The sequence below is a fragment of the Xiphophorus hellerii genome, chromosome 2, assembly GCF_003331165.1.
Source record: "Xiphophorus hellerii strain 12219 chromosome 2, Xiphophorus_hellerii-4.1, whole genome shotgun sequence".
NCBI classification, from domain to species: domain Eukaryota; kingdom Metazoa; phylum Chordata; class Actinopteri; order Cyprinodontiformes; family Poeciliidae; genus Xiphophorus; species Xiphophorus hellerii.
In genome coordinates this window covers 26,376,104-26,402,973 of record NC_045673.1, presented here as the reverse complement: position 1 = coordinate 26,402,973, position 26,870 = coordinate 26,376,104, and the positions used below count along the sequence as shown (strand labels likewise).

At 40.0% G+C, this 26,870-nt stretch overlaps 2 protein-coding genes across 2 annotated transcripts; both read left to right on the top strand.

Annotated features, from left to right (window-relative positions):
• The first annotated feature begins 1,041 nt into the window (after window positions 1–1,041).
• Window positions 1,042–18,311, top strand: LOC116710052 (forkhead box protein P2-like). The gene is made up of 16 exons (XM_032548851.1): window positions 1,042–2,156; window positions 2,789–2,957; window positions 4,879–4,992; window positions 5,962–6,024; window positions 7,511–7,568; window positions 7,710–7,863; window positions 8,331–8,438; window positions 9,561–9,648; window positions 10,127–10,222; window positions 11,879–12,044; window positions 12,167–12,237; window positions 14,044–14,145; window positions 14,234–14,355; window positions 15,745–15,814; window positions 15,912–16,036; window positions 16,138–18,311. Exons 2-16 carry the CDS (start codon window positions 2,802–2,804, stop codon window positions 16,256–16,258), a joined length of 1,614 nt encoding a protein of 537 aa, XP_032404742.1. The 5' UTR covers window positions 1,042–2,156; window positions 2,789–2,801; the 3' UTR covers window positions 16,259–18,311.
• A 4,688-nt stretch (window positions 18,312–22,999) lies between these two features.
• On the top strand, window positions 23,000–26,649 carry LOC116730077 (myoD family inhibitor domain-containing protein-like). Its single transcript, XM_032579066.1, has 2 exons — window positions 23,000–24,041; window positions 25,952–26,649. Exons 1-2 carry the CDS (start codon window positions 23,732–23,734, stop codon window positions 26,203–26,205), a joined length of 564 nt encoding a protein of 187 aa, XP_032434957.1. The 5' UTR covers window positions 23,000–23,731; the 3' UTR covers window positions 26,206–26,649.
• Window positions 26,650–26,870: the final 221 nt, after the last annotated feature.

Sequence of the window (26,870 nt, the reverse complement as noted above, 5' to 3'; positions counted from 1 at the left end):
TCCAAGTGTGCAAGAGGTGAAGGCCACAAAGTTTTGGGTGCGTACAGTACATTCATTTTGGTAATATTCATGTAGCATAAATTATTGTGAAGTAATGGATCATAATGTATCATAGCGTAATGTAAAGTAATGTAACGTAATGTAATGTAAAGTAACATGAAGTAATACTGTGAAGTAACACGAAGTAACATGAAGTAACGTAAAGTAATGTAGCATAACAAAATGTAAAGTAAGGTAACGTAATGTAAAGTAACGTGAAGTAATGTAAAGTAATATAGCATAACGTAACGTAAAATAACGCAACGTAAAATAATGTAGCATAAAGTAATGTAGCACAACGTAACATAAAGTAATATAGCATTACGTAACGTAAAGTTATGTAGTAAAACATAATGTAAAGTAAGGTAATGTAATATAAAGTAACGTGAAGTAAAGTAATATAGCATAAAGTAACATAAAGTAATGTAGCATAACGTAGCATAAAGCAATGTAGCATAACGTAGCATAAATAATAAAGCATAACGTAAAGTAATGTAGCATAACATAATGTAAAGTAAGGTATTGTAAGGTTACATAACGTAAAGTAATGTGGTGTAACGTAAAGTGATGTAGCATAACGTAGCGTAAAATAATCACGTAATGTAGCATAACATGATGTAAAGTAATGTAATGTGAAATAACGTAAAGTAATGTAGTGTAAAGTAACGTAACGTAAAGTAATGTAGCATAACGTCATGTAAAGTAAGGTAATGTGAAATAACGTAAAGTAATGTAACGTAAAGTAACGTAACGTAAAGTAATGTAGCATAATGTAAAGTACAGTAATGTAGCAAACATAACGTAAAGTGATGTAGCATATTTAAAGTAACGTAACGCAAAGTAATGTAGCATAACGTAGTGTAAAATAATCACGTAATGTAGCATAACATGATGTAAAGTAATGTAACGTAAAGTAATGTAGCAAACAAAACATATAGTAATGTGGCATAACATAATGTAAAGTAAGGTAACATATCGTAAAGTATTGTAACGTAAAGTAACATAACATGAAGTAACATAATGTCAAGTAATAAAGTAATAATGTAACGTGACCTACACGAAAAAAAGCATAGAGTAAAGTAACTTAATGTAAAATAATGTTAAGAAATACAGTGTAATGTAACGTGGTGTATAGTAAAGTAACTTCAGATAACATAGTGGAAAGTAAAGCATTGTAAAATAAGATTAAGTAAAGTAGTGTAAAGTAAAATATCATAGAGGTAACTTTCCTGAGGTTCCTGGTTTTTGTTCACTCAAATTTGAAGGGAGGTCGAGATGCGGGAAATAGCACACTAAAGCCAAACCTTATTTAAAAGTTGAGCTCTGTGAAGGACAAAAAAGACATAAAATGAATAATTAAAACCCTCTGTTTATATTTGCTGGTGCCACTGCAGACAGACCCCAAGTTATTAAAGTTATAATGACATACCATCTTCCATTTATCCACAATCTAAAACTGAAACTATGGAGGTATGTTTGGTGCAAAACTATTTGTGCCTTGTAAATGTGAACTTGAACCCTTCTTTAGTCTTCTTAGATGTACCTGATGTGCCGTTTCAAACGAGAGCAGTCACCGTTGTACACAGGCCTCTGATAACACTTTGACAGCTGTGTTTTTATGGAGCTCTTGTTTTGTTTTGGTTTCTATTCTTCCTTTTTTTTCTTTCTTTCTTTCTTTGCATAGTTTCCAGAAAATGCAGCTGAACAAAGCTACAAACAGCCCCACTATTCCGCACTTAAAGGCTGATCATTCCCAGAAAAATCGGGGGGACTTGTTACTTGCAAACAAGTTTCATTAGTGCAGATCAAGCAGCTGCAATGAGTAAAAATCAAAACACGTAAACAGGTCGTTTCTGTTCAATTCCCTCTCTGTTTGCATGGGCCTGGATCGAATGTCGGGTGATGCTGAGCCGAGGAGGCAGAATTTAGAGAACGGAAACATTTTTCTCATCTGGTCCTGCGTCTCCTATCCTCGCTGCCGTGGTGTTCAGTGGGCGATGCAGCGACTCCTCCCCACCTCAGGTAGACTCCCACCTCCACCAGATGTCTCCTTCCCTCAGTCCAAACCTGCCTCACTTGGAGTCACCGTCTCCGTCTGTCTGGCTCCCACAGTAACGGTACGTAGCTTTTGTTTAATATTTAATACTTAAAAATACAACAACAACAAAAAAAAGTTCAGAAGTTTTGTTCAGCGTTTAGTAACTGTGGAATTTAAATGAGTAATTTGTTGCTGGAAATGGCAAACAGTCTGCCTCAGCTTTTATGCACGAGGAAGAAAGAGAAACAGAAACATCTGTAGGAGTTTATCACCTTCATGCCTGAAAGACGTGAATGGATTCCTTACACTGTGTGGAATTATTGGTAAAATTATAAAATTCATACCATTCATTAATTGCCATATTGATGGTTAGTTGGGTCAAATATGTTTCTAAATGTATCAAACAGGTCATTTTTTTATTTTATTTTATATTTTTTTTACTAATCCACTCTCTCTTTTAGGGCTATAAATTGCGCTTTAAGCTTTAAATAAAGTCTGAGGCTTAAAGAGCCAGAGGCGATTTCTTCAACACCTTCTCGAAAAGTGACACTGCAGGTTCCTAAAATAAACATCTCGTCTTGTTCTCGGAACAAAGAAGAAGTGATTCCACCGGGACTCTGAGTCTGAATCTTAAAGCTTATTATTTACTGTTGATGGGGGGATGTTTATTCTTTGATTTTTTTTCTTTTCTTTCCTCTTTTTTTTTTTAAGGACTTGTGCTGAGATGCCCGAGTCTCCTCTGAGTCCCTCGGCAGCCCGTCAAACTCCAGCCAGCAGCCTGCTCAGCCACACGGACGCCGGAGCGGGGGAGAAAGCGGCTAATGGGGACTCCTGCAGCGGAGTGAGGGTGCAAAGCTGCCAGAGCCTCCTCCACAAACAGGTATCCCCATAGAGTCTGTTTCCAGTCAAATCCTCCTCTTGATAAGTCGGAAGCGGCAGCGTGAAGAGACGATGCAGTCTGGAGTTCTGCTGACTGATCAGAATTAGAACTTGATCAACTTTGCAGATCGATCCAAAAATATCGATAACATCGATACCAAGTATAAATATCGGCATTCAGTCGATACTAGCTTGGTAAGATCAGTATTTTTGCCTCAGATTCCCTCTTGAGATATTATTTTATTTTTGTAGAGTAGTTTCTCAACTTTGCTTTAAATTTTTGTTTTGTTTTGATTTGCTCTCAAATTATGTATTTTTTTGCACATTGTTCAATTAGGAAAAAAATGCACAAAAACCTGTTTAGTTTTTCTTTCGTTTCCGTTTTTAATGCCAACATGTCATTCAAGTGTTTTGTAGACACCTGTACGTTTTGTACAAATTCTGTAAAAAAAACAAAACAACAACAACAACAAAAAACTCAAATCAAAAACCATAAAAGCACCTAAAGGTCAGAAGTTTGGTAATGTATTAAAAACGTAAATAATAAAAAAAATATCGGTATCGGCGATACTTGGTATCAAATCGATACCAAAATTTTAAATATCCCACATCTCTAGTGTAAAAGCCCAAAAATCAAACTGATGCGAGTAAGAAGGCGGCAAAAGAATTTTACAGTTCCTGTATATTTATCATATTTTTGTTCCTGTAGACAAACAGCCTGCTCCACAGCCTTTCTCATTTATGTATATATATTTTTTTAAATCACCTTTTTTTAAAAATTGTACTTTTCAAAATTTTACCGTATGAGAAGAGTTAGCTACCATATCAGCACTTTTCCCCTTTTGTTGTCAGCCCGAGGACTAGGAAATAACTCTACATTACGGTACAATATACTCAGCTTAGCTTCACCTGCTTACCAGAAATACATTTTAGTTCCTCACAAATAAATCAATAAATATCACAATAATAAAATAGAAACAAAAAAAAGAGAATAACACACAGAAGAAACCCAAAAATTAAGAAAATTATAATAGAAATGAAAAGGAACACTAAGAAGAAAAATAAAAAGGACATTTGATTTTATAAATGAAAGCAAAATGCATATAAAGTTCAAAAGTGTTTGGAACTGACACCAAATGTAACCGTAGTCACGTTTACAGTGTAACTTTCACAAGGAGGAAAAAAAACTGATTTACAGGATGCGAGTATAAAAACAAATCTGCTTTTGTAATCTTGCCATCGTTTTTTTTTTTACTTTCTTCTGACGAAGCACCAAGCAGATCCGCAGAGTTCGATCGACTCGTGTGAACGAAGTCGGCTTTGGTTTATCATGTCAATCTGTTTCCTGTTGCAAAAGTGAAATAACTGGGGCGACATTTAGTAGGATGAACATAAATATAGCTTCTTTAAACTGCATCTTCGTTTTTGAACAATTGAGAGCAAACTGACGTCTTCAACTCTTGGTGAGACCAAATCGCACAATCCGACGCTCGATTGTCTTAATCTATTTAAACATCTTATCTGAAAACCTGAGCTGTATGCCGAGTGGCCCATTTTGCTGAAATTGTCCAGAACGTTTTTTTTTTGCTTCTGTTTCTGGTTTCAGCCACATGGGAGGTGATCAGTCAGTCATTTGTCACTCAATCACCAAGTTTACAGGTCAGTTATTATTCCGGAGGTGTTTGCGTTTATTAATAGCCATACACTCCTATTAGGAGCCACAACCAGCATGAAATTATGGCATTAATTAGGTCGGCCTCTCCGGCATGATGATGTTTCACAAAGCCATCCGCAATCCTGATGTGTAATTGGAAAGATTCCCGCTTGATTACGTCCGTTACTGAAACTCCTGACTTCTTCTCTGCAGATCGTGGTTGTGTGTGTGTGTGTGTGTTTTAATCCTGCCTTTCTTCATCTTCGAGGTGTTCCTGGCCATGATGGCTCCTCAGCAGCTGCAGCAGCTGCTGCCGCCCGGCCAGCTGCAGCAGCTGCAGGCTCTGATCCGCCACAAGCAGCAAGCCCTCCTGCTCCAGCAGGTACGTCGGCGCGCGGCTTCATCACGCCGCTTCCAAACCCAGCGTAGAGATTTACAGGGGCGCGTTCGTTTAGTGGTAACGTTTGTAATCCGGATTGCCGGGAAATCCGGATTACAATGGACTGCAAACGTTGCAGCGGAGCTAGTTGGAGTCGTTCCACGGAGACGTTTTTAAAAGTGTTTTTAAATCTTTTCTAAAAAAAAAAAAAAAAAGTTTTCCATGCAGATGAAACGAATTACGCATGTTAAAATGAATGCTAATTAAACATTATTCAACTAGACTGTTGATATATTATGACAAAACTAACCGACATGATTGTTGTGTTTTTGTTGTTTGTTTTAAATCTTCCTGATATACCCAGATAAATATGTCATAAAGTACAAGTACAAGAATATTTTGTGTTGGCAACTCAAATTAGTTAACAATTGGCCTAAACATGCTGAAGAAGGGTAAGATCAAACTAAATAGGCAAACTAAATAAGTTAAGAAACTGATTTTTTTTTTTTTTCAAACAGAAAAGCAGCAGTAAACAAATCATTTCGTCTGCATATGTTGCTCTCTGACAAAAATCTTCTTCTCTCAACGCTTATTTAGATGCAATGGACGTGACTTCCTTTAGTTTTTCAGAAAATGATACAACTGTGAAAAACATCCCATCCAGGAGCGTCCCCCCCCCCCCCCCCCCCCCGTGATTTTCATAAATACTGGGACAAAATTACACATCAGACATGTTAAGATCACATCGGGTCTGTCGATACAGAAAGCATGTTGTAGAACTGAAGCCGACGTAAAGAAGCAGACGGTGGAGCGGAGACGCAGCCGTCAGCGGAAATCGATTTTGGGCTCTAAACCTTTCAGAGCACGCTCGTAAAAATCTCCTCGTCATTCGGTCGGTCCCTGGTCTTTAGGCAGGTGGTGGGTTTCTACATCTGAATAGTAGAAATAATAAATCATTTGCTCCTGTTTTAGCAACACCTGAAGGAATTTTACCAGCAGCAGCTTCAACAGCAGATCAGCAAGAAAGTCAAAGAGGTAAAAGCTGCTTAAATCCTAAAAATATTACAAATATCAACACCTACAGGGTATGTGTGACAGGTGAACATACAGCTCTGGGGAAAATGAAGAGCCCACTGAACTGAACCCATTGAACACCTCCTGGTTATTCCACCTTATATTCATTTCTGAATGAAGATGAACTTGTTTTCTTTGCATCCTTTTCCTCGTTTTGACCATTTCTCATTTTCTGCAAATAAGTACAAAGTGTTTGCTTGGAATTTCAGAGACATGTTATCAGTAGTTTGTAGAATAAAAGAAAAATGTTCATTTTACTCAAACACATCCCCATAGAAAGTAAAATCAGAGAAACTGATCTCTTCATTTGTTTGTTTGAGCTGTTTATACCAGTAAAGTGAAGCCTTCTGGGAAATCTTCTATTTTGACAATCCTGTTAATATGAATGTTTCTGAGTGGCAGAGAATCTGTAGGGAGAGCTAAAGATTAGGGTGATGTGCAGGAGGCGTTCCGAACTCAAAGACCTGGAGCTCAGCGCCAAAGATAAGCTGTCAAAACAGAAGATCTTTCTATCAATGATTACGTTTTGATCATTTTTCAAAAATAAAATAGAGATGAAAAGAGATTAGTTCAGGTTTGTTTGTTTCCATATTCTTACATCCTTCACATTGTTCAACTGATGTTTGTCATTTCCTATCAGGAACAAAATTTAAATCTGAATCAGCCAGGTGTATGAATAATGACAGTAGAAAAAAAAAGAGTGAGACTAAACAAAGTTATGATTTCTACACTTTAAACATGTTTTTAAAAATTGTATTTGTATAGCTCATTTCAGCAATAAGGCTTTTCAAAGTGATTTACATCATAAAAATACAAAGTCATTATTATTACTACTAATTTATGTGTTAAATTTGCTAATTGCGTTTTTATTTTGTCTGTTATTTTAATAAAGTATCTTCATAATTATAATTATTGGGTTATTTGGGATAATCTTTTGGCAAATCAATGCGCAGACATCAAACAAAGTAATAAATATTTTCATTATTACTCAAATATTTTGTAAAATGTACAGTAAGTGCAGAAATCCTGCATTAACACTTCAATGCATCGTGTTGGAAGCACATATGTGGATTTCAACACTTATTTATTTTATAGTTCCACCAGTAAACAGCTGCAGACGATGTGATTGGCTAGCAGGTCGACCAATCAGAAGCCAGCCTCTGTTTGCTGCCGGTTTTAATGTTTTCACGATGAATTTACATTTTAATGATTGAGCTCCAAATGCAATTATCATTTAGCTGTGTGGTTGATATATTGAGTTACTAAAATCATCGTAGCTATTCATTGATTTCATTTTAATTCAGCGATCACACGTTTATTTTATGACATTGTTTCTATATTTACTGATTTGTGGCACTTTTTGTTTATTTTTTTTTTTATCTTCGTAACTAAACATCCAGCAGTCCTGAAAGCTCTGACCTCTCGTTCTGAAAATGTTCTTGCTCAGCAGCTGATGGTCCAGCAGAACCCGGCCGCCTCTCCTCCCGGCCTCTCCTCGGGTTCAGGTCAGGAACACGCAGCTCGCCGTCCTCTGCCGGTTTTTCCTCTCTTTCGGAACATTTTCTTTCACTTTCTCCTCCCTTTTACTGATCAGGACAAACAAACAAAAACAAACACAACAACAACTATTTGTGCCAACTTCACAGGCTATTTCGGACCCGCGGAGATGCAGAAGTTGTGGAAGGAACTCAGATCGGCTCTTTCTGACGACAGGACGGCGACGAGCGGGAGCCGGAAAACGTCCGCTCGAGTCGAGCCGACCGGGGACCGGCTGTCTGCGTCTCCTCCCGGAGCGGATCGGTGAGGTCCTTTATTCTGGAGCGGTTCGGCCTTTTTTTTTTTTTTTGTAAAGGTCAAAAGACGCGTCGTCTGCAGACGTCCTCTCTGTCTGAGGGCGACGTTTGCTTTTGAGGATGCGATTCCCAGCGGGCTGCTTTGTTTCGCTGTTGTTTTTCTTGCTTTCTTTTTTATTCCTGCACCTGAGGTGGTTCAGCAAAGAAAATGCAAAAAAGAAAACAAGAAAAAGAAAGTTGACATGACTGGAGAACATGTCCCCGAATCAGAAGTGAAATAGCTTTCCGTTTATTTGTCGGTTTTACCCGCCACCTCTTCCTGTCATTTCATGCCCCCCCCCCCCCCCCAATGATAAAAAAAAGAAAACTAAATTCTCCTGTCAGGAGTTTCTGCTTTGATTTTTTTTTTTTTTTTTTTTAAAGCGATGCCTTGGGGTTTCTTGTCAGTTTTTCTTTTCTCTCTCGCTCATCCAGCAGCGGTGCAGACGGGGACCAGGCTCTCGCGCGCGCCCTCTTCGGTCACGGAGTGTGTAACTGGCCCGGATGTGAGTCCGTCTGTGAAAACGTCGCCCAGTTTGTCCAGTGAGTTGGTTTTATTTTTCTCCCCTGCAGCTCCAAACGTCTGAGATCTTCCACCTTTCGCAGCAAACTTAGCACTTTCTGAAAAAAAAAAAAAAAAAATCTACTGTGATGCAAAACATATCGAACCGACTCTTTACAAAAAATGCAGACGAGTAGAAAGAAAAAGATAAAAAGTATCAAATGCTGGCTGAGATGAACAAATGTCAAGAACGACACATGATGAGCTCAATTTGAACGTGTTCAAAGGAACTATTGTGTCACTCAACTCGATGTGTTGAAATGTGTTATTTTTGACACGATATCGGTATAAAATGTGTTTTCATAGATTAAGTTGAATAAAAATGGACATCTCCATATGAGGCTACAAGAGATCCGCTTTATTAAAATGAAGTCGCGCACATGTTGCAACAGTAAAGCTGCGATATGTAGCAGTAAAATATGGAATTCAAATTAAAGTCAACTTGTTTCCCCCCCCCCCTCCAAAGTCAAGCTAACAAAAAAGACATTTTTAAAAGTTATTCAACACCACAGCTTTCTATAGTCCATGTTGCCTGTACAATTATTATTATTTTTTTACATTCTGTAAACAGGTACTAAAAACAAACGGCTATAAAATTCATAAAGGATCCAATAGAATCCCCGTCTTGCCATGTTCAGCATTCATCTGTCAAATGGCAACATGCAAAACAAATAGAAAAACAAAATGTATTTTTAACCAGAAAAAAACCCCCACATTTTTTATTTTACTTAAATCACCCAACAAACAGTTATACATTTAAAAATCCAATTTATTTCATCACTTATGGTGTAATTCCTTGTCATTCTGACGGCGTAAAACTTACAATCATTAATCACAATCCTAATTTTTAGTTAAGAGCAGGCAGAACATCTGGTAACAAAGGTTTTAATAACAACACAATAAGAGTCCAGTGGATAACACACTGTAATCCTTTAGCTAAACTTTCAGCAGACGGTTCAACCGCCTGTTGAATTTATTCCACCAGTTGAGTTATGGCTGCTTTTTTTGACACAACACCACACTGTCATCTGCAAAGAAGAGCGTTGGACACCTGCTTCACAGAAAAGCTATTGAATGTTTCTTGGTTTTTTGGGGGTTTTCAGACACATGAGCAGCGAACACACGCTGGACGACAGGAGCACCGCCCAGTGTCGAGTCCAGATGCAGGTGGTCCAGCAGCTGGAGCTGCAGGTGAGCCAGATTCCACAGGAGTGAATCCTATGAAAAAGACAAATAGGCTACTACTCTTCAGCTGAAGCCAGGTCTAGACACATTGTAAAAAAAAAAAAAAAAATTAAAGTAGCCGTTATGATCCTGTTTTCGTTTCTTTACAGCCAAAACTTTGTCTCACACTTTTTGCCTCTTTTAGGTCTTTTTTGTTTTCCCACAACAAACAACTTTAAGTATCATATGCGCGGTAAGAAACGCACAAAAACAACTGTAGTCTGAGGCATGGTCTTGTTTTTCTCAGCGTTGGATCTGCATTGGTCAGCCAACGCCGACTTTCAGCAGATGTTAAGACGCAGCGGGAAATTTTTTTTTGTTTTGGAAAATGTGTTTGGGATGAAAGGCTTCCATTCTACTTAGCCGAATTCAGTGATTTTTGTTTTGTTTTGTTCTGGGGTTTTTTTTACGCCATGACACCGTCTGGTCTCGTCTCGTGGAACAGCTCTGCAAAGAGCAGGAGCGTCTACATGTGATGATGGCTCACCTGCGCCTGCCCTCGCCGCGCGGCGCCGCGGCCGCTGACCACCGCAGCCCCCAGGTACGCCGCAAAACACGTGAGCCGCCATTAGTTGCGTCTGCTGTCTTCCAATGAAATGTGCCGGGTTTTACATTTTTAACCTAAATGTGTGAGTTTGTGAAAGATAAGCTGAGCCGTTTATTTATTTTGTCAGACCTGCAAAAGTTTGACCAAACTCTTCGGGTTTTTTCAGGAGAAGACGGGAGTGGGAGCTATTTCCCAGAATGCTTAGCGGCACGTGTTTGTATCCTGAGGTGGAAATGACTTGCGTCGATCTGATTATTGTGATTTATTAAGGCAAATGTTTGTTTTTAATGTCCTGTTCACAGTAAATGTTTTCGAGCAAAATACATTGTGATGTTGAATAAGATTCATTGTCAGATCAGAAGCTTTGCTCATGCGATTTGAAAGAAGAGTTTAATTTATTCTAAAATAAAATAAGTAGTTATTTTGATATTGTGAGTAAAAATAATAGAGAAATGTGGCTCTTTAACTAGAGAAAGTCAGTTTTTTTCTCTCTCGCATATTGTGAAAGAATTATTTGGTTTAAATTTCAGCATTAAGTTAAAACTCACAATTCAAGATTAATCAACTTTTAAAAAAAAAAAACACAACAAAGTTTAAACAACGTCTCTCTTGTCAAGTCAACTTTGGGAACTTTAATTTCTGAGTTAAAACCAAAATGATTCTTTTTGTTGATTTTAATTGCATTTTCATGGCAGCAGGTGGGCCTTCATTTTCAAGTTAAGCCACCTCCAGATGTTTTACAGTGTGGCGTGATCTGTAAAGGTTAAAGCAGTAGAAACATTTTAGGAAAACCATTGTGGATGTAGTGCATGAGGAGATAAAACGTCATATTCTCCTGCAGATGTGGAGAGTGTCAGGCTGTAATTGAGGCACGTTGGTGATTTTACAAAAAAACAAACAAATAAAAAAGTTACGATAAGTCTCCCCTTATAGACAGCTTATAGATAGTTATGAACACTTTACAAATCATTAATAACTCTTTATTATGCATTAAGTAACCGTGAGAGGGAAACTATATGCTAAAAAGATGACGTTTACAAATGTTTATTGTGCTTACAAGATTGTCTGAAATGTTTACTATAACAAGTCAGTTTAAAATATATACTGGAACAGATTTGGCTCCTTATTTGGCAAGAAACCGGTAGATCTTGTCTCCTTCTCATCCTTACTTAATGCATAACAAACAGTTATTGGAATCTATAAAGTGTTTAGAGATGAATTAATAACATACGTTATTATCTGTAAGTGGAGCCTTATTGTAAAGTGGTACTTAGATGAGACAAAGCTGGAAATCCTGATATATTTAGTCTTGTGTGCATTCTTCCCGTTTTTCACTCCTCTCTCTCGTTTGTAGTTTTGTCTCCCAGCTGTCGGCTCCAGATGGGCCGACAGTCTGCTTCCAGACGGCGGACATGCTCCGATAACGCGGAAGCTAATCATTTGTTAATCTCGCAAACACTGAACCCTAATCACAACACTCACCAAACAATTTCACCCTGTAATTAACAATGATTGGCTTCATTCTCATCGCGGCATTAGCCGAAGCGGGTCGGAGGAGCCGAATCCAATCGCTCTGTCACGCTCGCTAAGGAAATGTCTCACTTTTTTTTTTCTTCTTATTGGTTTTGTTTTTCCTGTCCGTCTTTTCAGCTCCGTCCAGCGTCGCTGGCCGGCAAAGCGTCTCTCTCTCTGAGACACCAGAGACCTCTGAGCGCCGCCGGCTCCCCGCCGCAGGGCCGCGAGGAAGACGAAGAGCCACCTCGGCCTCGGGCCGCGGGACACCGGCATCACGCTCTGGTGTTCTCTCTGTCTTCAGGTAAACGGTGGACGCGGTTTTCACTCGACGCGTCAGGAAAGCAGCTGATTTCAAATCTCCCAATTGTTTTTTTTTATTCCTCTTTCCACCCCACACACACACTGTGTTTTGTCCTTCTGCAGAGAATGAATATGAACTTTACCAGAACGCTGACATCAGACCACCGTTTACCTACGCGGCCCTGATCCGACAGGTATGAGCTTAGAGATTATTTGACTTTTCACATCTTTATTATTTTAAGTCTAGTTTTTTTGAACAGCTTCAGAAACAAGACAATTCGAAGTGCTTTACACCATAAAAACGGTGCCAAGCGATAAACATTACATTTTGTCAAATGCCATCATCAAGCACATCACATATGTTGATCAATGTTCCAGTTACTGTTAATCAAGGGCAAATCTAAACAGGTGGGTTTTTAGCTTGGGTTTATAGGAACTCAGTGTTTCGACTGTTTTGCAGTTTTCTGGACGTTTGTTCCAGATTTGTGGTGCGTAGAAGCTGAATGCTGCTCCTCCATGTTTGGTTCTGGGGATGCAGAGCAGAACCCAGTTCTAAAGTCCCTACACTGGGGACTTTAGAACTTTGTCTTCCTTGTTTTAGTCAGAACACGAGCAGCAGCGTTCTGGATCAGCTGCAGCTGAAGGATTGATTTTGTTTTTTTAAGCAGACCTGTGAGGAAACTGCAGCAGTAATAGATGAGACTAAAGATAAACTCATGAATGAGTTTCTCTAGATCTTCATCGGAAGTTAGTCTTTTAATCCTAGAACTTTTCTTCAGGTGACAGAAGGCCGACTTTTGAACTGTCTTTATGTGACACTGAAGGTTCAGGCCTGATTTAGAGCCTGATCGTTAGTTTCCAGCCTTTCCAGGGGACAAAGCATGGAACTACTTATGAGACTCAAACCGAACTTTTTCTGACGTTTTCTACCACTATGCGTGGCAAAAACTCTAGTCTGACCGTTGCCTTCTTACGCATTTCTGCTCAATTCTCATCTCCTTTCAGGGATTTCTCCCATTGCCTTGGATTCTCTCCAATAGAATTGCAACCAGGTCAATCAGGAAACAGAAGAAGTTGTGAATAATGATGTTGATTTCCTTTGTTTTAGTGTCGTAGTCAGCCTGTAGTTTCATCAATGAGAGTGGAGGAAGTGAACGAAGCTGTTCAATACGTGTTAGCCACGCTTCCAAATATGGAATTACAGCCATTTTGTTTGGCTCGGCTCTTCTCTCTTTGCAGTGGAGAATGGTTGTTTATAGCAGCAGGCAATTTCCGGTAAGCTTCATATTGTCAAACTGGCGCATTGCATGCATCACAGCCGAACGTTAGCAACTGGGTAAAATTTAGGACAACAGAGTCCACGACTCCAGGAAGCAATCGTTTCTCATCAGCCGAAGGTCTAGGTTCTCTGTACGAAGCGAAACCAGGCTAGTAGAAGACTAACACTGCCTGCGCTCCTGAAAACTGGAGCAGAACTTCACCTTGGAACAGGATAAGAACCGAAAACAAACAATCAGAACTGCAATTGAATGGTTTAGATCAACATTTTTCATCTGTCAAAAATGTCCTTGTCAAAGTATAACACAGCTCGAGACATTTTGCAGAGATTGTGCAACTGCTTTTGTCAAAACAGAAGGAGACATAATCCAAAACTAATCGAAGCAAGCGCCGATTCTACCACATCTTAACTCAGGAGGCCTGAATACAGACAGACAAGGCGCTTTTCAGACGTATATTTGTCCAAAAATGTGAAACCAGACATCATTATTCTTCCACTTTACAATTACGCACCACTTTGTTTTGATCTACTACTTAAAGAAAATGCATTTAAAGTTGTGTGAAACCATTTGCAGGCTGATTAGTTCATGCAAAATGCGTGTGAAAACGAATGTTGAGTGGAAAACAAAAAAAGGTATTATGAGATTTCGTGACACACTTCATTTTATTTTCACTTTATGATGCACTGAACGCTTATTTCTGCCCTCCACCCCCATCTGCAGGCTATCACAGAAGCCTCAGACATGCAGCTAACACTCAACGAGATCTACAACTGGTTCACCAGGACGTTCGCGTATTTCAGGCGGAACGCCGCCACCTGGAAGGTGAGCAGAATAATTGACCGGGCGGTTTGCGGCGCGTGCGTCTCGGCCGACCCGCTTCAGCAGAACCGTCTCCGTCACTCTGACCCAGAACGCGGTCCGCCACAACCTGAGCCTGCACAAGTGCTTCGTGCGCGTGGAGAACGTGAAAGGCGCCGTGTGGACGGTGGATGAGGAGGAATACCACAGGAGGAGGTCTCAGAAGATCGCAGGGTACAGTAACTCCCAACTACCGAGCACATGGACCCGAGTATGAGGTCCGATAAGATGATGTTTGATTTTTACTGTTCTTTCATGGCAAGAAAACACAGTAATTCTGTCCTGAATTACAGTAATTATGAAAGAACAGCAATTGTATTCTTTCATAACAGCACAATTACTTCAATAGAAGTAATTACAGAATTACTTTCACTATAATAATTCTATAGTGAAAGTGATATGTAGTGAAATATTGCTTTCATTAAATATTGCTCAGTGAAAGCAAAACTGAATCAAATATCAACATTAAAGCGATATTTCGCTAAATATCGCCTTCCACCAAATATCGCTTGGTGAAAGCGATATCTCAGTATCGCTTTCACTAATATCGCTTAGTGAGTGATATTTAGCTAGTAAATACATTGTTAGTATTAAATTTACCTAAATAAGGAGTGTTAAATCTGCACCTTTGAGTCTTACTTTGATTGTTCTGATAGAAAACAAAACAATGTCGGCTTAAAATGGACAACATCAAATACATACAGACAGTAAGTTCAGAATTGATGCACTGCCTTTCTTATTTAATGAAAACACTGTGATTGCAAAACTGTTTTTTTCTTTCTTTCTTTTTACATTCGTGGAATATTGACAAAGTTTTGCACACATTTATAATGTGGAAACGCAGTTATTGTCTGCTTCACTCAGTAACAGCATCAACACCACAGAGGGTTGCTGTCAGCATAAACTGGTAGCGTTTAGGTGTGGTGCGTTCACAGATCAAAAAATGTACCCAGTTACTGAGTTTATTTTATTCAACATTAAAATTATTAGCATATTGCAAAAATGACATACATGAACACATAGATGGGAAAAGATAAAGCTACGAGACAAAGACAGTAATTGGCTGTTTGCCAATCAGACTGTCTGGAGAAAAATCAGCCGATTACAGTCAATTGTTCTGTCTTGTGCTGAGCCTTTAACTTCTTATCTATTATATACTTTTAACGCCTGTAGATGCCTATTCAACACATACCAAGGATCATATTGGAAGCACTCTGCCGCCATCTAGTGGCCATAGTTATGTCTCAGTTGGGCATAAGAAGCTAAAGTCAATAAATACATTTAAATGTGGTTTTTGTACTATGCGTAAAGTAAAAATCTCAACTTGAATTAGAATCTCTTTAAAGACAAAAACAGTTTTAACCGATTAATTGTGTAATTGTGAAAAAGTTGAAGTTAGTGCTGTAGCCATTTGTTTCATTATCAAAGCTCTCCATCAACAGTAAATAAGAATGAACAATAGTTACTAACCACTTTAATAAAAATATTATTTTATTTTATACATGTGTGCACTAATTACCTTACAATAAATAACATCCAGCTCCCTCCTGTTGTTTCCATTAGGAGTCCATCACTGGTGAAAAATGTCTGCTCCAGTCTGTCTTTGGGCACCGCTCTGCACTCCACCTTCCAGGTGAGACGTTGACGCTTCTGGAAGCCTTTTTAAATGAGCAGCTCTCTGGAGACGGGGAGCTCGAACTTCTCAGTTTGGACTTTCAAATATTTTCTAGGCCGCGCTGGCAGAGGCCTCGCTGCCGGGCCTCAAGAGGGAGCGCTCGAGCCGAACCCTTCGAGGAATCGACAAAGCGGCCGACGGCAGCGGCCGAAAACGAAACCTCTCTCCTCCGGTCCAGCAGTGAGTCGTTCTTAATAAGAAGTTTCATGTCAACCGAAAACAACCACCAACCAAAACAACTGCCACGGTTTTGCTTCTCTTTTTTTTCTTGTTTCACTCAGGCAACTTTACTTCGAGAGAGTGAACAGTGACGACGACGGTCAGCTGCCGACACTCAATCCGGTCAGTCTGCAGCCTCTGATCCACGGAAACAGCGAGGAGCTTTTGTTTGACCTCGAGTGACCTTCCACCTTTACGATTCAGTACCGCCAGTTCAAGCTCTCATTTAACCTCCTGAGATGTCGGAGATGGTACTACTGCAACTTTGTAGAGGTGTTTGATTTGAAGAGGGTTTGAAATGAAATGCAGACACTTTGCTAAAGTGTCCGTGACCTTTGACCTTCCCCACTGTTTGCAGCCACAATTGGATTTCTTGCAAAATACGAAATTACAAGCGATTGATCTGATTTAATCGTGATTAATCAATTATAGGAATAATCGTCAACTAATTTAGTAATTGATTAATCGTTAACTGGAGTGTACAGACTCAAAAAAAGGGTAATTTACCAAAAGAACAAGATATTTAGAGCAGTAATTAAGCCAAAATTGGTAAAAAAAACAAAACGTTTATACATTTTGCCTTTAAGATGAAGAGGGAAAAAAGTCTTTGTCCTCAAGTTACAGTTTTATCTACACCTACTTCTAATTCTGTAAAAAAAAAAAAAAATTTAATTCTGTATTACTTGAGTTTTGTAATGTATCGCTAATATTGGATTAAGAAAAAGTTTACGCTGTTAAAGGAAAAATCTGCTGAATATGACGATTTATTTCAACCGATTCATCGATTAATCGTCAGAACAATTGATAGAAAAATGTATTTCTAAAATAATTGTTAGTTGTCTTAAGTCCAGCCGCCTTCCTCTCAACTCTGATCAGCCTCCATGTTCTCCTGCTGATGAAAAGCAACCCCCCCACAGCATGATGCTGCTGCCACTGTGCTTCACAATGGATGGGGAGGATTTCTTCAGGTAGTCTTTAGATTCTCCTGCTGTGTCAACTATAAGACAGAACTTTCTTTCACCAGTCAGATTCTCGTCACTTGCACAGCTCCACCAGTTGCTCTCTCACAGAAAATCCCAACGAAACATTAAACTTTGTGTTTGTATCTTGATAAAATATGAAGTTCAGAGGTCGTAGATACTTTTGCAAGGCTGTGTAACAGTACTGGATGAAAGAAATCTGCTCTTTTGGCAGCTGTTTAACATGTAATTGTATGGATAATGCAATAATTTAATCTTTGTGTGTCAAAACGTCTGGGTTCGGTCAGTTTGTTACAAACATTTAACTACATCACTTTGTCAGAGGATCTCTGCAGGAAGAGGCCACGATTATGGGATATTATCATATCGATGGCTCAAACGGTGCTCAGATTCAGTTACACATTTTAAGTCCTGTTTATCCATTTTGGCATTACGCAACATTTCTCCCTACCTGTAAAAAACCCGCATTCCTCATCCAGTTCCAGACGTGGAAAAAAGCAAACCTGTGTAGCTCCTGAGATAAATCACAATCAAGACAAAAATGCGACAATTGTACGTTTAATGACCGAAAACGATGTTGAATTTTAAATTAAATTAGGCAGGGGGGGGGTTTTCTTCTTTTTTTTCTCGTTATTGTCGCTGTGGGTTTTAAAGTAACTCTGTCAGACGTTTTAAATGCAACTTTTCATTTTCAGGTCAAGTGATTTTTTTTCCCCTCCTTTCTTTGTAAAAGCTTACTGGGACGGATGATCAACAAAGCTCATATGTGAAAGGAAAAACAAAACGTCTGTGTCAAAATGGCGCGAGTAAATACTCTTGTAAGCACAGACAAGTAAAACTCTCAGCTATGTGTTAAGAAGTTGCGAGTTAAATTTGGATTCATTGGATTGTTTGTCATCCGTGTTCGTGTGTGATTAAAAGGTGAGCGAGACGGTAGCGTGTAACAGCTCAGGAGTTTTCCTGAGTCTTTCTCCAAACAACAAAAACGTGACCTTTGTGTACCGAGGTCATGTTCCCTGTGGTGGGTTCTGTCGGACTGGATTTGTAAATAGAGTCGTCGTCGTCGTCGTCTTCTTTGATTATTTATTTTCGGCGGGGTGTTCAGGTAACCCCGACGTTTATTTTCACCATGGCAACTTGTCCACTGTATAAAGATAAGGTCAACTCTGAGCACGTTGTAATGAAAGTTTCTGTCCGCAGGTGTGAGTCCGATGTGTGTCACTGAATAAAATATGTCAGCTTATTGTGCATTTTAATACGCTGCATAGTATTTTCTTCTTATTACTATTGCTTTTAGCGCACCCCTGGTGTCCCACAAAAGTATTCACACTCCCTAAATATTTACCCCAATATAAAAATTCAGTTCAAATCGTTTCCCCTCGTGTCCCTTTCTTGTCCTGTTCATTTTGGTGTTCCACAGGGCTCTGCTTTGGGGACCATTGTTGTTTCCGCTCTACTTTCTCCGATTCTGTCGTCTTTTTAAGGATATTTCCAATCATTTTTCCGCTGATGACATCCTGTTTGTTTGTCTCTTATCTTCCAAATGAAGTTTTGAAACTCTGCATTTTAATGAAATGTCTGGATTTCAACCCGAAGTTGGACGACTGAAGGTTTTCTTCAGCTGAATTAAGAAAAAAATCGAAGTAATCATCGTTTCACCAGAAAATAAAAAATAACTGCAAAGATAAAGCAGACCCTTGGGCGTCTTGGTTATTTGGCTAAATCTTTGGTTAGGTACCTTGGGGTAACCTTCGACTCGGGTTTTATTCTGGAAAATCCTGTCAAATCTTTGGTTCCTTCCTGTTGTCCTAATGTCTCGCGTCCAGAATTGAAATTATTTTTCTTAAGTCACCAAAATAGAGTCCATCTATGTGTAGCTGGATCTCACAATAAGTCCAAATATAACATTAGTTATAACTGAACACAGCAGATATGTAGTTATAAATATCCAGTCAATATTGATGGTAAATATATATACTGTATATATTAAGGTCTTATTTGTTTTAGATTTGGCAACTCCTGAACATTCTGCTGCTCAACTCGTATAGTTTTATTTTCATAAGTTGTACCATTGCCAAGAAAAAAAAACCTGACCAATCAAATGTCCTGACCTCTTGTGCTTTGTGTTTGTAATGACACACAATAAATTGCTTCAGAAAACCTTTTAAAATCTAATTCTACGTGGAAAAAAAATGCTATTTTATAAATAACAGCTTCGAGTAAAGTTAGCTAAAACGCAGATTCACTCAGATCACAGCTTCAGTTGGGGTGCGTGTGTGTGTCTCTGTTTGTCTCTCAAGATGCGTCAATTTGCTCCGATTTTGGCTGACGCCTCTGCAAAACAGATAAATGAAAAAAATAAAAATGATGAACAGACTGTCCAGAGTGCATCACACTGTCTCACTGAGACGGGGTGAAGTTGCGTCTGTTCGCTGTGGAACAAAAGGCTTCCCGGCTCCCTGTCTCGACTGATGTCAGTAATTGTCTTTGCCGATAAGATGTTTGCTTTCGGTTTGCTGTTTGCCTCTCAGGGCTGCCTTTGATTCGCCGTCAGCCTCACCGCCCGACATCCGCCTCTGACTGAGAGTTAGCATTGAGCTCGACAACTTCAGCAGCTTCGTTTGTGTGTTGCTTTGATGTGCGCAACCAACACGTTGTCAAGTACAGCACTTTTGACAGCATATTTATTTCCCCAGCCCCCAACAGCCAATCCATAAAGGCTGGTCGGTTGTTCATTCGCTCATCGACATATAGAACAATAACAATGCCGTCCTTCACGGGACCAGTCGGCTCAACAAGGAGCTCGTCGTCCGCAGGAATAAAATGGTGGACTGCGGGCCTATAATGTTTTAGTAATTTGGGGAAGAAGTGGACCGTGCTGAACACTCTGTCTCCGCTGTGGAAATTGGTAGGTGAATCATGCTGTGGGGATGAGGGACAGGGGAGCAGGTCAGGGGTGGAAGAAAATCCCAGAAGAAAACCTGTTAAGAGACGGTTGAGTAAAACGTCCTTTCACTTCACAGTGATGCGCTACGTTTTGTTTGGCTCACCTCATAAAATCCAACCCTCCTCCCCCCAAAAAATTAAAAGCAGTGATTCAACAATACGGTATGTAGGCCTATAAAGTTGGCGTGGTTGTCTGTTTATTTGGATCCCCAGGGCTACACACTCTAGGGTCCCCAAAGTGGGCCGGTAACAGTGAGATTTAGGGGCGCACCGAGTGCAGTTTTCTTCAAAAAGCTCAACCTGCCCATTACAATTTTGGCCGACACCGATATCTTTGTCGGAAAAACTCGCTAATTATGGCAACAAAGCCGCTAAGTTGGCAACAGTGGGAGTGACTGTTGTTAATTGCACATATATGATTAGGTGGTAATAAGTTGTAGTAAGTTATAAGGTTAGCTAGCTTTCACTCTCTAAAGTCGTCAAAGTTTAACCTTAATGTAAAAAATGTGCTAAAATTCTATGGTTAGCTTAACTTAAGCATGTTGAGTGACATTGACTTAAATCTATTTAGCATACAAACATTATTGTATGAGCTATAGTTAGCTAACATGCCAAGGTTAGCAGGTTAGTAGTAGTATTTAGCATACAAACATTATTATATGAGCTATAGTTAGCTAACATGCTAAGGTTAGCAGGAGTATTTAGTCTAAAGAAGCGGTTACATGTTTTACAGTCATCTGAAGTCATCTCGGTGGTTTCCAGGCAGCCAACAATTGGCTAAATACTCCTGCAGGTTAGCAGGAGTATTTAGCATACAAACATTATTATATGAACTATAGTTAGCTAACATGCTAAGGTTAGCAGGTTAGTAGTAGTATTTAGCATACAAACATTATTATATGAGCTATAGTTAGCTAACATGCTAAGGTTAGCAGGTTAGTAGTTTAGACTGGTTTCACATAATTATAGGTCATTCGCCGATTTCCCGACACCAAGAAAATCCGGGCCAATTTATTTTGGCTATTTAAGATGTTTTTTTTCCCCTCTCTTTTATAATATTTGTGCTATTACCGTTTCCCTGGTTGCTATTAGTGCTTGTTATTAATTACCACAGTTGTGCGGCATGTGCCTCCGCCATGTTAGGTGACTGAAAGCAGAAATGAGGAGACGACCTCTCTGACGAGCCCGGCTAACAAGCGGCCGGGGCTCACACAGGGTCAGCTGGGAAGGGGAGTGTTGTTAAGGCGCCGAACAAAAAAAAAAAAAACACAAACAAACACACAAAACAATCCGGCACAGAGCAGCTCACACAGGCGGTGACTCACGTCAGCATGCTGGGTGTTGCTGCGGGGGCTTCCTGACCCTTTCCAGACAAAAGGCTGGAGAAGGTCCTGCAGCGGCGGGCTGCGAATCCAACATGCCGCCGGGAGAAAACGCGTCCGTGGAAACGAGGCCGACTGAAGGCAAGTGCCGGTGGTCTAACCTGAAGGAAAAGCGCCTTCATAAATGGCAGACTTGTTTGCTTGTTATTAAAGTTTTTGTTTTAATCTAAATTCACTGGACAGTTTGTGGTTTAATGCGCGTCACGTTAGGCAAGCCGTTAAAACAAAAGTCTACTTTTTTTCCTCTCTTTTTTTTTCCAGAATAAAAGTTTTAAGCTGAATCTGAATCAGGGTCAGGTTATGTTTAATAGATTTTGTGCCAGCTGTGATTTGATCAGTTTGGGGATGTTGATTTAGTAAAATTCTTTTGACTTTTATCATCTAATTTTAGGTTGTTATAATGAAGACATCTAACTGTAGTTTTGATCTATCAGCACCTTTTATTTGGTTAACAGGATTCTAACAATTTTTTTATATATACACATAGATATTTAACTTGTGTTTTGATATATAAAATTTACCCCCGTCTCGTCTTATCTTTTGGGCCTTTTAAAACCTTATTTGTGGCAGTAAGGTATAAACTCCACCATCCATATTGTAAAACTAAAAATAGTCAATTTTTTTTATTATATTAAAGGGTCCAGTTCTGAAATGCTTACAGCAAATTGCTATCCATCTCTTTCAAAAAAAAAAAATTAAATATAGCCTGAAAACGTCTTTTAAATGAATCATCGTTATTAGAATTGTTTCTATTTAGGGTTTATCTGGTTTCTGTTGCATTTCTCTCCCTTTTATTTACTTATCATGTAACGCTCTTATTATTTTTATGTATTTACTAGTTCTTCCATTTGTTTGTTATATTTTTTTTGTCACGGTTCATTTTGTTCACTCTTAATCTCTCAGTTTGAGCTCATCCTTTTGTAATTCTAAATTAGTTATGGTGGGATTTAGAACATAATTTGCACCTGTAACGAATCATGTATGATAATCTAATCATTTACTGTAATAAGAGGACATGTAGTCTGTTAAAAACATTTTAAAGTCGTTCAGAAGAATCCAGCTGTTCCCTGTGTGTCACGTTTTGAGGGTGTATTCTCATTAAATTAACATTTAACGTTCCTCAGATACAGATACAAAATACATTTTATCTACAGTCACAGACGGTTGTAAAAAAATTTTTTTTAAAAATCACATTTTTCTTAATAAATAGCTTTATGCTTACCTGAGTTTTCCACGACTTAATTTTTAAACAACTCACTGATCCGGTATGGAGGGTAAAGAGTACCAAATTTAAAAAAATAAAAAAATTACTCATTAAATCAGTTACAAATAAAAATGGGCTACATTCTGTGTGAATCAGTTAAATCTGTCATTATTTCATCAAACACATTAGACCTGAAAGACTTAACAACTCGTGTAAAACTAGTTTTTTTTATATACAGCAAATATCAAGTGCAAAGCAATACAATGTGCTTTCATTATTGATTGATTGAAAGCTTTGGAGAAACATTATTCATTTTAGAAAACAAAGTGGGAAATTACCTCTCCTACCCCCCTACCCCCCCCCCCCCCCCCCCCCCCCCCCAAAAAAAAATCTATAAAACACAAACATAAAACTCAGCCCAGCTTTTCGTAAATCTCTTCAGTGAAGGAGAGCAGAGAACCTTTTCAAAAGTGAGCGGGAGGAGGACGACGTTTTAAGATCGTTGTCGCAAACCTGCTCCCTCTTTGGCCGCGCTTCGCCTCCAACATTGAGTGCAAACACGATCCGACCTCTCGGCTGACTGAGCTTTCAGCCGAGGATTTCCTTTGAGCGAGCGACCCCCCGGTAGCGGAGGAAATACCTTGAGCGCTGAGCTCATTTGCAGCGGCGCACATGGAAACCGAGGCGCCGCAGTGGAAACGGCTCACGCCGCCACGCTGCTCGTCCTGCTTTGTTAAAGTTGTACGTCTGCTGAGAAGAAAGCGTAAGATGTTTGTTGAGTTGTGTTGTTGCTTTTATTTTGGATAACAAATGAAAAAGCAGCCATGGTTTTAGATGGAAATGCTGCATTTGCGTTTGGACCGATTACGCTGATTATCCTCGTAGACACCACGGCCCGGCTGAGTATTTACCCACTTCGAGTTGTTGTTGTTAGGAAACAGCAGATTACAAAATAACTTTCAGGTAAGACAAGGTTACCTTCTGAAAACGACTTAATAACAGTAAAAAAAAAGTATTCACAACCCTTGATCTTCTTCTAGTTTTGGGTTCTTGTGACTGTAGACCCAACACTTTCACTTTCGCAAAGTGTGTCTTTAGTATCACAAAAGAAAAAGTTTGGTCTTCTTCGAGATCTGTCTAATAAATGAAGAGCATCTCAATCTCCTCTTGCTGCCACATGACCCGCGTCTGTCTGTGTGCCTCAGCCCAGCCTCTGCCGGCTCCAGCCCCCCTGACGAAGGCCTCAGGGGACCGCGGCGTGTCGGAGACGCCTCGGCGTGACCTTCCGAGTCCGACGTGTCCCCGATGCGGCCTCCCCGTCCCGCAGAGCAGACCGGAACCTGCCTCGCGGCCCCAGAGCCGGCCGCAGGGCTCAGCGGCGTCGGGACGCGGCGACAGGAGCCGAAGCAAGAGAAGTGGGCCCGGACCCGACCGACCCGCTCCTGGATCTGCAGGCAAAAACCGCACGTCTTGTTTAAACAGATCGACATTAAAAAAATGCTAATTTAAAAAAAAGTTAAATTCTCAATAAGAATTTAGGAGTTGAATGAAATTGGAGAAGATGTGGACAGACTCATCTATACTCGTCTAATTGAATGGCCTAGTCAAAGTAGCCACCTTAATCCACCCGAGTTTAACAAAGGGGTCTGGTAATTGATGCATGACACACCTCTCGGCTTGTTACTTGACCTGAGGGAAGTTGCCTCCTCCCCTCCCCACCACCTTCTTCAAATCAGACAGAATTGGTGTCAAATGTTTGTGCAGCAAATATTTTTGTTTGTGCAGCTTTGGCTTTGAAGATATTAATGAAGGTTTCAAGGTCAAAAGGTCAACCGGCCTCCCCCAGCCCCCGGTCCTCTCCCCATCCACACACACACTTTTACTAAATCAAAATTACCTTTAAACTTTGATTAACGTTTGGAGGCCTTAGTCCTCGACCCGGACGTCGCGGGTTCAACTCCCGGTCCCGGCGACCTTTGCCCCCTCTCCTCACCCTTTTTCCTGTCTGCCTACTGTCGCAAAAAATACGAGCCATTAGCGCCGCAAAAACTCTTCGGGGAAAAAAAACAACAAAAAAACTTTTATTAATATCTTCAGAACCAAAGCAGCACAAACAAAACTTTTTGCTGCACAAACGAGTTGATTGACACCAATTCTTCCTGATGTGAAGACAATAGTGGGGCTGGTTGACCCTTCGTGACCTCTGGAAACATTTAATATCTTTAAAATGACAGCGGCACAAACAAATTGTTTTGCTGCACAAACGTAGCACAAACATTCGACACCAATTCGGTCTGATTTGAAGAAGGTGTGTTTGGGGAAGGGCGGCAGCTTCCCTCAGGTCAAAATCTGAGGCTGCGCGCAGCATTAACACGTTCCACTATTCTACTTCCTGTTGGCCTGTCACGTTAAAAATCCCGATAAAAACACCAAACGTTCCCAGCTGCCATAAAATGTAAAACAAAATAACTGATTTATTCTTTGAGCCCTGCGGTAAAATCTTCAAAGTCGGCCTTTGTCTTGTTCGTTCAGTCGTATTTCAACCAAACGCCAAACTTTCCGGACAGAAAGTTTTCTGGCACACGAAGTCCATTTGCTTCCCTTCTGTCTCCTGCGTGTCTACCGGTGGGTTCACGCCGTCATCTCTGTGAAGCGCCGCATCAAATCAATTCTGGAGCGACACACAACGCCTCCATTTCATCTACACGCGTCCATTAGCATGAGTTATATGTGGGGTGCGTATAAATCAGCGGAATAAGCAGGAAAATGTTGAGCCCGACTCCGCAGGGAATTCTGACACCTCCATTTCTTTTCTTTTTTCTTTTTCTTTTTACCCTTGGCTTCCTTCAGTAAACAGGATAAAACATCTGGATTTGCATCAGCTCGCTCTCATTTGTCCTCGCACAGATGAAAATAAATAAAGAAATAAAATAAACGAATACAGGAGGAACCCAAGACACGCACCGCAGCACACAGACGAGGTCAACGTATGCAATTTGGTCTGTGCCTAATTTGGGCAGCAGAGCAATTATCATGTGACAGCTTCCTCCTGATTGTTTTCTTTTTTGTTGTTTTTTTTTAGCCCTGAAAGCCTCTGTGGGTTTTTCTTTTTTTCATTTTCCCTGGAGGACTGAACAAAGCTGTGATTAAGTAAACACAAGATTTTCCTCTTTGAAGTTTCGCTTGACACCGCAAACAAACAAATGCGGGAGATTAATTTGGGTTAATAGAGTCGCTAATCCCCTGTTTTTGAGAACACACACACACACACACATAAAAAAATAAAAAATAAATAAAATAAAAAAAGCCTTTTATGGAACATCAGACTCAAGTCATCTTCATCCTCGTGTCGTGTCGCCCGCAGACTCGTGCTTGGGGCTGCTGCTGGCGTGCCTGTGGTGCCAGTTCTCGGTGGCGCTGCTGGGCCTGCTGGAGGCCTGCTCCTCCTGCTGCCTCTGCTCCTCCTGCGTCCGCTGCTGCGCGGCCGCCCGCGACGCGCCTGGCGAAGAGCTGGGATGTCCCGCCCACTGCCACTCGGTGCTGTTCGAGTCCTGCTGTGAGCCCGTCGAGTTCCTGGAGTTCTGCCTGGACTGCTGCGAGATCTGCCACCGCAGCTGAGCCCCCCCCCCCCCCCCCCCCCCGGGGGGGATGGGGACGGCAGACATGCCTGAACTGACCCACCGATGAGCAGAAAGTCTCTTTGTCTGATCCAGAACTGAGAATGGTGAGAATTACTGGAGCTGAGACGATTAATCGTGATTAATCGTAATTCGTCGTGATTAATCGTGATTCAATCATTTGTTGAAATAATCGTGAGTTAATTTAACTATTGATTAATTGCTAATTCGACTAATCAAACTCAAAAAATGGTCATTTGCAATCTCCCCCCCCCCAAAAAAAACAACATATTTGAGAGACCAACTGGGTAAAACCGTACAAAAAAAATAACAAACAAAAAACGGCTTCCATTTTACTCAGAATTATTTAACCCTCCTGTTATGTTCGTTTCTGAGGCACAGCAATAATGTTTGGGGAGTGTTTAATCATGCAATAGTGTCAGAAACCAAATACTTCCTCCAAAACATTTTTGTATCTGATTAACTCCAATACTAACCATTTCAATCAATATTTGTGCAGTGATGTTTTTTTATTTCTCAGAAATTAAGGATCAATGACGACAACCTGCTCATTTACTCATTTGGACTTAAAAAATGGAATTTACATTTTTTTATGAAAAAAACCTAGACATAAAAAAACTATAATTTCCTTGAAATTGATCTTTG